This window comes from Rattus norvegicus, chromosome 17 (genome assembly GCF_036323735.1).
Source record: "Rattus norvegicus strain BN/NHsdMcwi chromosome 17, GRCr8, whole genome shotgun sequence".
Lineage (NCBI taxonomy): Eukaryota > Metazoa > Chordata > Mammalia > Rodentia > Muridae > Rattus > Rattus norvegicus.
This window is the reverse complement of record NC_086035.1, coordinates 87,036,010-87,047,500: the sequence shown is the minus strand read 5'-3', so window position 1 is coordinate 87,047,500 and position 11,491 is coordinate 87,036,010. Positions and strand designations below refer to the sequence as shown.

Sequence of the window (11,491 nt, the reverse complement as noted above, 5' to 3'; positions counted from 1 at the left end):
CCCTGCCTCCCTGCCCCTCACCCACCGTCCACAAATTGAGATGTCCGAGTGCCATCCCCGGAGTCTGCAGAATTGAGATGCTAATATTACAAAGGGGAACTGCCAAGAAGGCACATGGAGAGATCTGGGCAGGGAACATCTCAGACCCTGCTTCACATGTGTCACCTGCAAAGATTGTTCACACAGACTCACGGAGGCGGTCTGGGCTGGAACCTGAGACACCACCTCTCCAACAAGTCGTCCATCGATGCCTAGGCATGTGGTCTAGAGCAGGGAAGTTGTGCATTGTGGAAAGAACTTTGGGACGCACCTCTTTCCAGATTCGGTTTCAAGTTCTGAGACCTGGGATCAGGCAAACTGCAAGCCTTGCTCCCAAGAGAGTTTGTGGCCATCCCACCTGTGAAAAGCCTCTTCTTCCTAAACGATGGGAGACTGAAAGCGGGAAATTGCCTTTGGAAATTTTAAACTCCAGAACGATTGTAAATGACACTGTTTTGGCTCCTACGGCTGTGCTTTTAAGCCCCCAGTTAAATTTCTTTTAGAGGTCTCTACCTTCCTAACCTCCTTTTAGGAACACAGTTTATTTTTTAAGGAGATTCATGATTTAAGCAAGACAGAGCTAGCAATGTGGGGCAGATGGCAGAAGGGACATCACCACAAAACTTGCCACTTGAGTGTGAGAGGGGAAAGCAGCAGCCAGGAGGAAGGTTTTGTCCTCTTTGCTAATGAGTGTCCTCCTTGCCCTGGGTGTCGGAGTGGTTAATTACTTGTAGTTCCTGAAGCTGCCAGATGGTGGAGACAGAGCTAAAGGCTAACCTCTGGAGAACCAAGGTTGCTTGCTGGCTGATGTTGTCTGGAGGCAAAGCGCCTCATTCTCATGTTTTCCCACACAGAAGCTTAGAAAGTATGTCAGCTGGAAGTTGCTACCACTTTGTCATCTGGTTTTTCCTCCCGCAGTTCTTAGGTTATGGCTGATAACGGACACCCATGTAATCCTCTACGGATGGTCATGATCTGCCCGGTGGGAAATAGAGCCTTAGACTGACTCAAGTCAGCATTGCTTGTTTATGTTTGAAGAAATCCTGTTAGACCATAAACACATTCCGTAATAGTTTCAATTCTAATTAAGTGAGACTCACGGATACTAAGGATCTCCCTTTATTTTAGAGGAAAAAAACCATGCTGTTCCTTAATTGCTTGTTAGAACAGTTAGTGTCCCTTTAGTTACGCATGTTAGAATCCAAGCACTATAGACGCCTAGTTAGGAGGATAAAGAGTTAAAGACCACGGGCCTGAGGGATGCCTCAGAGGTTAAGATGCTGCCTGCTCTTACAGAGGACATGGGTTCAATTCCCAGCAACCACCTGGCAGTTTACAGTTCCAGGGGATCCTACATCTCCTGACTGCCAAGAGCACCAAGTATTCAGTAGTGCACAAGCATGCATGCAAGCAAAATACTCATACACACAAATAAGTAAATAAACAAGATAGCCAGCCCGGCCTGTAGAGCGACAGTCTGTCTCAATAGCAGTAGATAACTAAAATTAGAAATTAATTATGCTGGAATAATTTAAATAGAATAAAGAGTCGAAAGCTCAAACTTTTGTACCCAATCTTAGTACAAAACTCAACAGTGTATGTCAAATGCTATTAAATCCAATGTATATGATTACAGTTCCATTAATAAGGAATTAATTTTAGAGGGAATTATTAATGTATTTACAAGACATTTCAACACTTGTTTTTCTTCTAAAACACAGAGAAACATTTTAACAAATTACTTTCTGGTTTCTTTAAAGTTAAGTCAGAGGACAGTTCTAGAAGGCAATGAGTATATCAGGAAGATGGCGTCGTTTTCTGAGTATCTAGTTATCCTTCTTTATTTGCGATCATGGAAACAACTCATAATTCAGCTAAGGTCACTTTAAAGTTCAAAAGTATTTTCAAGTCCCTGGTAATTTCAAAACAAAACCTGTAGAATTGTCCTCCTACTTTAGCATAAGAACGTGACTGTTATTTTGAAATTGCATGATCCATGATGAGGTATAAAATTCTGCACCGTTCTCCCTGATCCACGACATCTTAATTTTTTTAAGTGTGTCCATAAAATGTAGACAAGCATAGGAGCGTATATTCAGATGTTTTCAATAGCTTTGAAACAGACAAGAGGAAGAAGAAAGAAAGAGTAGCCTTCTGAAATAAACTTCTGTTGCATAGGAAAAAGCCTCAGTCATAATGGACGTGGCAAGATTTAAACAAAAGACACACATAATAAAAATGTAAATGAGTTTGCTTTACTAAAACTATAACTTTAAAGTCTTTTGTTGTGAGTTATCCTGAAACCTTCTTACAAGGTAATCACTTTGCATAGAGATTTAAGCTGGAGTCTTCAATAGCGTTAACCGCCTGCACAGCCCCTGTGACAGGCATGCAAAGCCATGTTAATGTTCAGAATATGAATTGCCTCTGGGTGGCTCCCCCACCCAGCAGAAAACCAACTGTGTGCATATCCGCGCGCCTGATGGACTCCATGCGGCTCCCAGCCTGCACACGTCACCCCTTGACATGTGATGGGCTCTTCACCACACTGGCGGCGCTGACGCTGAGAAATGCCACAAAGGCAACAAGCCCCCCTCTTTAGTCTTACATTTTGCCACCCCATGGCGCTGCCCATCCATGGTCTCCCTGGCCTCCCTAGTTACAGGGGACAGTGCTTCAGACACTAAGAGGGAAGTGAGGGTGGAGGGGCCCCAGCTGCCTCCCTGGACACAGCCTCCATAATGAATTGACCTGAAAGAGGAGGGCACACGAACAGTATGATATGCATTATTCTGTCAATAAAATGTCCCCATGTGCTGAGGTCTTTGTACAGAATGTACTGTGGCCTTTCTTCCAGCCAGTTCTATTTAGTCTCCTTCCTTTTTCCTATTCACATTGTAAGTGTGTAATAGAATTCAGAAAATTATATGATGGCGCCTCTGTATCCACATTGTCCTAGAGCTGAATATTTAAATCCTCGATTCCCTGCCTAGAAATATGGCATTTCCTTGTCTTTGCAGGATTCCAAGGAGTCCAGCTCTCTAAGAACAACCTCAGAAAAGGAACTTATGGATTGCAGGGCAGAGAACGAGAGGTTGATGCAAATCATCACAGTGCTTGAGGAGGAATCACAAGGGGCCATGAAAGAAAACGCATTATTAGGTAACATAATTGTCAACCATTTTTCATACTATACATACCTATATACATATATATACATATATATTTTTAGAAATTAGTTTGATGGCTATCAGGTTTTTTTTAAAGATAGCTTTCTTTGCTTGGAACATAGGATTTATCTATATTTGTGCTACTGAGATGTGCCTTGTGAACTCAGGGTGTCTGTTTTTGGAAGAAACAAAAATACCTATTTGCCTTAGCAAAGAAAGAAAGAAAGAAAAGAGCGATTGCTGCTTAGTTTGCCCTACTTCGCTTAGAACAGACACATATACTGATGCTCCTTCTCACGCCGGTGGTCTAACTATTACCTACATAAGGTGACATGTTGGGGTACAGTGTGAAGAAGCCAGCTTAGCCCTTCAGAGCAAGGCTGGACCTCAATACTTAGACTCAATCTTTAGTATGAATTTTAAATGCAGATTTTCCTTTTGAGATTTTTAGATTTCACTTTGTTCAGGCCATAAACATCCGGGAAAAAAATGTGCATTTTTATCTCTAGAAGTACACTGCTTTTAAAATGCCTCTTAGATTTAACTACTGGCTTTGTATTTGTGCGGGCTGCTTTCCCCTCTTTGTTTGTATGATGCTCTGATAATCTACTGTACGAAGGAGCAGAGATTAAATCACCGGTGTGAACGCCAGTGAAATAAGATACTCTCTAGTGTATTTAGTGCAGTAGGATCCCACACCACTGTGAATCCAATTCTCTCCTGATATGGTATGACAGTACTTTCTGAGGTAATGGTCTTTCTTAGCGAGTCACAAAGTGCCATCTGCTAAATAAAACACTTTGTATTGGCTGTAACTAACAGAAAAAAAAAAAAAGTTCACTGCTAGTATCGATGAGAAGCAGTTAGCCCTCAGCCACACTTGTATCTTGAACTTATTTCTTACTCCATATCTAACCAGCCATCCAAACAGCAGGAAGAATGCTGTGAATGTCAAGGGCATTTGTGAAGGTCACAGTCCTGCCAGGACTTGTGAACACCAGGCCTGCCCGTCCCTCTAAAGCCTGCCTCAAAGCAGGCAGTTTGAATACAGGGGCCTACGCGTGTAATTTCATGGTCGGCCTCTCTCTCCTTTTGTTTACAGAGGATGAAATTATGTATCTGAAAGAGATTTCAGAACAGGATCAGCGAACTATTCAAAAGGTATGAAGATCTTTTACATTGATAAATGACTCTTTTTAAATTGAAATATCAGTACCATTGGCGAAATGACACCATGTCAGGGCGCCTTCAGATGTAGAGAACGTTGGCTTACGAATTTCTACCTGATGTCATTTTAACACCATATTTCCTTGTCATCTGGAATGAAGTGGTTAGTAATAAGTAAGATTTCTGACTGAAAAAAACAATTGATATGTTGGTAACCACCTATTTGGGGGATTTATGAGCATCTGTGTCATTGGTTGTAATGAGCTGACAAGTTACAGGACTTTGAGGGGTCCCTAGCTTTGCTTCTAGGCATCTGAGACTAAAAATGAGAATATGGCTGCAGTTTGTCTTCAGGCCAGATGGTGATAGACGCTTTTTTTCCTGGACAAGAATGAAATGATTTGCTCTGCTAGATCAATCTTTATTTAAAGCTAAACAGTTTTAGTGTCATGAAAATCGAGATTCCCTGGTGCATGTGATAAACAGGACCGCAGTCCTCTTTCCCCAGCCCTCACTGGTGACATAGCCCTGCCCGAAGCCCTCCGAGCAGTGCTCTCTCTCACCTGTGCGGAGGACCATGCCTCGCACCCTGAAATACACTCCTGTAGTGAAATGAAGATGCATTTAGAGCTCATAAAACTGCAGAAAAGGCAGGTCCACATCCGCAGATTATTCCAAGAGAGGTTATGTATTTTCCAGGAAGTGAACTGTCAAGACTTTGCACTGCACAACATTCTTGGAGTTTGGATAAAGTTAGTTTCAAGAGCTGTAGTTGACGCTGACAGGTCAGAATCAGGATATGTTTTCGGCTGCTAAGCAAGTCTCCATGAAATGATTTCCTTCTCTTGGGTTTCACCCAGTTTCCTACAGCTGCACTGTGAACACCACTGTTACAGACTAGCAATGGCCTCTGAGGAAAGACAGGTTGGAGAGTCTCAGTTCTGTTGTCATAAAAAGGACCCCTCCAGATTCCGGTCTCACTTTGCCTACCAGGGAAGCACACTACTCATTTAAAAAGTTCCTCAGGTCACTTGTCTTCACAACCTCTAGTGACAATGACTTACAGTCTAGTCTGTGTGCTGAAATGTCCCCTCTAAGTCCTCAAGGGTGCCAACTACACCTTGTGTCAGCTGAAATCCCTCAGTCACAGGCTGCCTCCTGGCCACATGTGGCCCCTGAACACTTGCAATATTTGAGAGGATTCATTTTGGGCAATTTTAAATGGGAAGAAAAACAATGATTGTTTCAATGAATAGAAAAAAACTTCATGTCTTCATAATTTAGATAATGAATTCTCATTTGGAAGTTTTCTAAAATCTACGTAGATTAAAAAGTTAGCTCTCAAACTTATCCTGAATTCAATAAAATATGCACAGTATTTTTTAAAAATTCAGTGTAAAATATTTCTCTCATGGTTTTAATATTCATTCAGTGTTGATATTAATATTTGGGGTATATATAGGGTAGATAAAATACAATTTTAACATCATGTTTTACTCTTTAGCAAGGCTTCTTTAAAATTGAATTTATGTCTGTGATTCACGATGCACTTCTGTATGCCAGCTCTATTCCAGATGAGCATAGTACAGAGGCTCTCAACCTTCCTAACGCTGCAACCCTGTGATATAGTTCCTCATGTTGCAGTGACCCCTAGCCACGAAACTATGTAACTTTGCTACTGTTATGAATCATAATGTAAATATCTGATATGAAGGATGTCTGATGTGCGACCCCTGTGAAAGTGTCAGCCAACCTCTCACTGCAATCTGCTATAGTACAGTAGATTTCCTTCATCTCAGTCTTCCCCTACAAGTCCTGCATTTCTCCTTTGCTTCTCCTTACAATCACCAGAGCTCCGTACAGACACAACATGTAACCCACTTATTACTGAGGACTCTACAGCCCCCTCGTTTGTCCTGATTTTATTTTTGACTTTGCATCCCTGGGCACTCATTCTTGCCATGCCCCTCCCTCTTTCTCCCAGGCTTACTATGTATCTAGAGATAATAACGTTTGTGAACGTGGTTTGTGTCAACTGGGAAGTAAGGCAGACCTTGTTGATCAAGAGAGAACAGACCTTTGCAGCTTTGTTCCCAATACCTTTCAGTAAGCTAATTCCATGGTATTTATTAGGTGCTTCTGAGTGTCGAACGCTGCACTAATGCTAGAAAAAAAGTGTAAATGTGCACACACACACACACACACACACACACACAGGGGCACCTGCTGGGAAGGAACAGACCAAGACCACAGAGTAGGGTGAAACCCAGAGAGGAGAAGCCTGGTTTCAACGGAAGGTTCTAGAACCCCTTTGCAAACACTCCCATTCTGTTTCCCACGCAGCCCTGGGAGGGCTGCGTGAGCTGTCACAGCTGAGTGTGAGTGCGCAGTGCGAGGTGCGTTCTAAAACTTCTGGAAATGTGGCGTGGCTGGCTCGTGTAATCGGGACCTGTTGATACGACAAGATGTGAACTGTGGTGGAGCACAAAGAGGAAGCCAGGAGAGGCGGACAGAAACAGAAAGACAAACTCAAAAGCTTCAACAGAGACACGAGCTCCCTTCTTTAAGCAGTAGGAGTAATAAAAGAGCATGCTGTAGATGAGAGAGCGTCTGGGATAAGTGCCCTACAGAACGGGATTCAATAGCTTTCATGTTTGAATTCAAAAATCCATGTTTGATTTAACAAGACCCTCTACGAGCCTGTTTTCCATCTGCTGCTACCTCACAATCTCTTCTTGAGACCTTACCCCATATGTGGCAGACCAGGAGGCCGAGAGCACAGTAGAAATGAGATGCCCAGCAAGCTGAGGGCTGCAGGAGGCACAGTCAGCTGCTTTGCGTGGGTGGTAGGAGATCAAAGCCAGCCAAAGGAAAGCCACCGAGCTGTCCCTGGAAGCCAGGGGCCAGATAGAGCTAGGTAGGGAAAAAAAGACCTGAGAGAGAGTCCAGAAGGGAACCCTAAGAACAGTAAAAAGCTGCTTCTTAAAGGGCAAGATGTATGATTTCACCAGCTTGGGAGAACATGAGAGGAAGAGGTAGCCATGGTCAGGCACACGGGACAGGGTCACTCATACCGAACGGTCAGATGCCTTCAGAGTTCCTGAGTACCTGGACTCTGGGCTAGGCTCAGATTTGTGTTTCAAGATGAGTAGGAAGAAAGAAGTGGTGATCCGAGACAGTGAGAAGTCAATAGGTAACTTGGATAAACAGTAGACAGTACAAAGTCTTGACTGGTGACTCTGGAGATGGTGATCAGATTAGTAAATACGATAAGTGATTGGGTTGAACAAAGGTCTGAATTAAGGTTGAATTTTACCAACATAAACAGCAATTGTTTCAACCAAATGAAAAAGGACTCGTAAGGACAGAGGTAAAAAGTGTGATTTTAAGGAGAACGTTCAGTCAGAACGAATGGTTTGAGGTGCAGATAAATATACCGTCAAACCTGAAGCGAGCAGACGTGTCACACAGAAAGTGAAGCAAAGCTGTTATGGGGGCAGACCGACTTACCCTCCGCAGAACGATGTCTCGTTTGAGACAAATGTGGCAAGAAAGCTTATAAGTAATACCTTAGCATTCTTCATTATCATTATTAGTATATTAGTAAGGGAGAATTAAGCGCTCCTAATTAATAAACACTGGCATTGTGTCGTATGTTTATGTAATGATTATCAGAACATAATAATCTATAGGAAATTAATTTTCCCTTTGATCACATTGGGATCCATTTTTCTCCCACATTAAATTGTGTCTTTACTGCATTCCGCTGAGGAAAACAGTTTAGCTGTTGTGTTCTTATCGTTAGTCAAAATGTCCTCCTTTTCTCTATTACAGTTAATGGATAGCAGAGACAGACTGAGGTATGAGCTGGACTGTGAAAAACTAGCCATTCAAGAAATGGTAAGATGATTTCTATTTCCCCTAAGGAACCTGACTTTAGTTTCACCTGACTTTAATCTAACCTGAGTGTTTTACGTGTGTCACGTGTAACAATTGTGGTGAGCAACCTAATTCTCTTTCACCAAGATCCCAAGTGTACGTATAATTATACTTTCAAAGCTGGAATATCGCCTTGATAAACAGAGTAAACTCCGGGTAAGGAACAGTATCACCACTGAAGATCGATGTGTAAAGTGTTTTCAATTTATTCTGGAAAAACCAAAACTGAATTTGAAAGCCTAGGATTTGGAAGGATTTGCTATTTTCAGTTACAAATCGCAGCGAAGAGCGGCGAGGAAGGAACACAGCTCGGTAGTTTGGCATTCCGTGCCAGTCTCAAGAAAACACTGCCTTTTTTATGTTCTTTTAAGAGAACTTTCCAGACGGCTGGTCTTTTATCAGTTGACTCCCCCACCCCCAGGCCCTCACCACCAGCTCGTGGGGCAGCGCTGCCTGTCAGCTGACCACCACTAGTATGTCTTTGTTACAGTAAACTGTGTTTATTATAATAAAAAATAAAACACAGCTTGACTTGGGTCTGAAATGTGCCTGGAAAGAATATGATACTGTGTGCAGGAGAATAGGTCGCTCCCCGGAAATCCACGCCACTTCACAGATTGAAACATTTGCTTTTCCACAGCTTGTCAGACTTGTGCCAAGTTGTGACTGTCTCCCTAACTCTGTTTTGTTACCCTGGGGCACCCTGTGTTTTGGGTTCCTTGTCATAGAAATTAATTCAAAACAATGGTCCTGGGTTACAATGAAGCCTTCTATGAAACCAACTTGGGAATGCAGGCGAGGGGGGAAATTTAAGACCCACTGTTCATAAACACCACATGTTAGCAAATGTGTTATTTGGGGTCCTTTACTTTTAAATACCTGCATATAAAATGTCTCCCTCCTCTGAGTGTACTTGGTGGGTTTCTGGTTTTTCTCGAAGACTATCTTTCTCTGCCCTTCTAGCTAAGTCTAGCCTCTGCTTCGGAAAACAACTAAATCCATACGTACTCACAAGGAAGGGAACTGTTTCATTGGGCATGAAGTAAATGTGACATTGTTAGTTTATCAGTAGCAACTGAAAGAACCGTCCAGCAGAAAAACTGTGCCTGTACAGGGAGTAGACCCCAAGCTTTGTTCATTAATTCTTTCTTTCCTCCTTTCCTTCCTTCCTTCCTTCCTTCCTTCCTTCCTTCCTTCCTTCTTTCCTTCCTTCTTTCTTTTTTAAAAAAACTGTAAGCGTTGGGGAGGGGGTGGGGAATCCCATTTTATTTTGTTGTTTAGAAGTTTGCCGGGCCTGAACCTTGTTGCCAACCAGCAAGAACCTGCCTCAAAAACCAAAAACCAAAAACCAAAACCAAGCAAAAAGACAAAAAAAAAAGGAAAACAAACAAACAACCCCCCCCACCATAGTACTAGAGTTTTGGTATGCTGACAGATAGTCGGGGGTTCGAGCTCTCAGTATGAGCATGAGTTCAAGTCTGTACTTGGGACCAGACTCCCTCCATCTCCCCCAGGCATTGAGGTTGCATCAGAGAGAGACGGCTTCTGAGATGTCAGCCGTGCTGTTTCATGCTCTCCCGTTTGTTCAGAAACCAGAGTGTACGGATGTACTGAAGAGAGGAAGAAAGTAGATCTGCCCATTATTTTATACACAGCTCATTTCTTACTGAAAGGCTTCTGGTTGTCTGTTACTGCCTCCCAAAATAGTTTCTGGCCTATTAAGAGTCTCATGTGAACATGTTGACCTTTTTGAGTTCTATGGACTATCTCTTGGGTATTCTGTACTTTTTTTTTTTTTGCTAATATCCACTTATTAATGAGAACATACCTACCGTGCATGGCCTTTTGGGTCTGAGTTACCTCACTCAGGATGATATTTTCTAGTTCCATCCATTTGCCTGCAAAACCCAGGATGTCCTCATTCTTAATAGCTGATTAGTATTTCATTGTGTAAATGAACCACATTTTTTTAATCCATTTTTTTCTATCATGGGACATCTGTGTTGTTTCTAGCTTCTGGTGTCACAGATAAGGCCACTGTGAACATAGTGGAACATGTGCCCCTGTGGCATGGTGGGGTATCTTTTGGGTATATGCCCAAGGGTTGGTATAGCTGGGTCTTTCAATTTTCTGAGGAACCTCCAGATGGATTTCCAGAGTGGTTGTACCAGCTTGCAATCCCATCAACAATGGAGGAGTGTTCCTCTTTCTCCATATCCTCACCAGCATCTGCTGTCACCTCAGATTTTGATCTTAGCCATTCTGTATGAGGTGGAATCTCGGGGTCATTTTGATTTGCATTTCCCTGATCACTAAGTACTTTGAAATTTTCTTTAGGTGTGTCTCAGTCATTTGAGATTCCTCTATTGTGAATTCTCTGTTTAGTTCTATACCCCAGTTTTTAATTTACACTTCAAATGTTATTCCTTTTCTCAGTTTACCATCCATAAGCTCTATCCCATCCCCCCCTTCTCCCTTCTTCTATGAGGCTGTTCCCCCTCCCTAATCACCCACCCATTTCCACCTCCCCACCCTGACATTCCCCTATACTGGAGGGTCCAGCCTTGACAGGACTAAGGGCTTCTCCTCCCATTGGTGTCCAACAAGGCCATCCTCTGCTACATACACAGCTGGAGCCATGGGTCTGTCCATGTGAACTCTTTGGATGGTGGTTTAGTCCTGCGGAGCTCTGGTTGGTTGGTATAGTTGTTCTTATGGGGTTGGAAGCTCCTTCAGCTCCTTCAATCCTTTCCCTAACTCCTCCATTGGGGACCTCATTCTCAGTTCAATGTTTTGCTGCTAACATTTGCCTCTGTCATGCTCTGGCTGAGCCTCTCAGGAGACAGCTATCTCAGCATTCACTTTTTGGCTTCATCAATATTGTCTGGGTTTGGTGGCTGTATATACATATGGATGGGATTCCCAGGTGGGGCAGGAAAATGGCCACTCCTTCAGACTCTGCTCCAAACTTAATCTCCATATCTCCTCCTATATTTTTGTTTCCCCTTTTAAGAAGAACTGGAGCATCCACACTTTGGTCATCTTTCTTCTTGATTCTTGAGACTTTGCAGTCTGTGGACTGTATCTTGGGTAATTCAAGCTTTGGGGCAAATATCTATTTATCAGTGAGTGCATACCATGTGTGTTTTTTGGATTGAGTTACCTCACTCAGGATG

At 42.8% G+C, this 11,491-nt stretch overlaps 1 protein-coding gene across 12 annotated transcripts in view; it reads left to right on the top strand.

Annotated features, from left to right (window-relative positions):
- C17h10orf67 (similar to human chromosome 10 open reading frame 67) overlaps positions 1-11,491 on the top strand; it is a 111,923-nt gene that overhangs the window by 35,223 nt on the left and 65,209 nt on the right. For all 12 annotated transcript variants that reach the window (XR_010058939.1, XR_005495400.2, XM_039096205.2 and 9 more), the window contains 3 exons: positions 3,060-3,201; positions 4,312-4,370; positions 8,211-8,276. Coding sequence is in view for 10 of the 12 variants with exons in the window: in XM_039096205.2 (XP_038952133.2) it covers positions 3,060-3,201; positions 4,312-4,370; positions 8,211-8,276 (267 nt within the window). In the remaining 2 variants the exon portion in view is untranslated. The remainder of the gene's footprint in view (positions 1-3,059; positions 3,202-4,311; positions 4,371-8,210; positions 8,277-11,491) is intronic.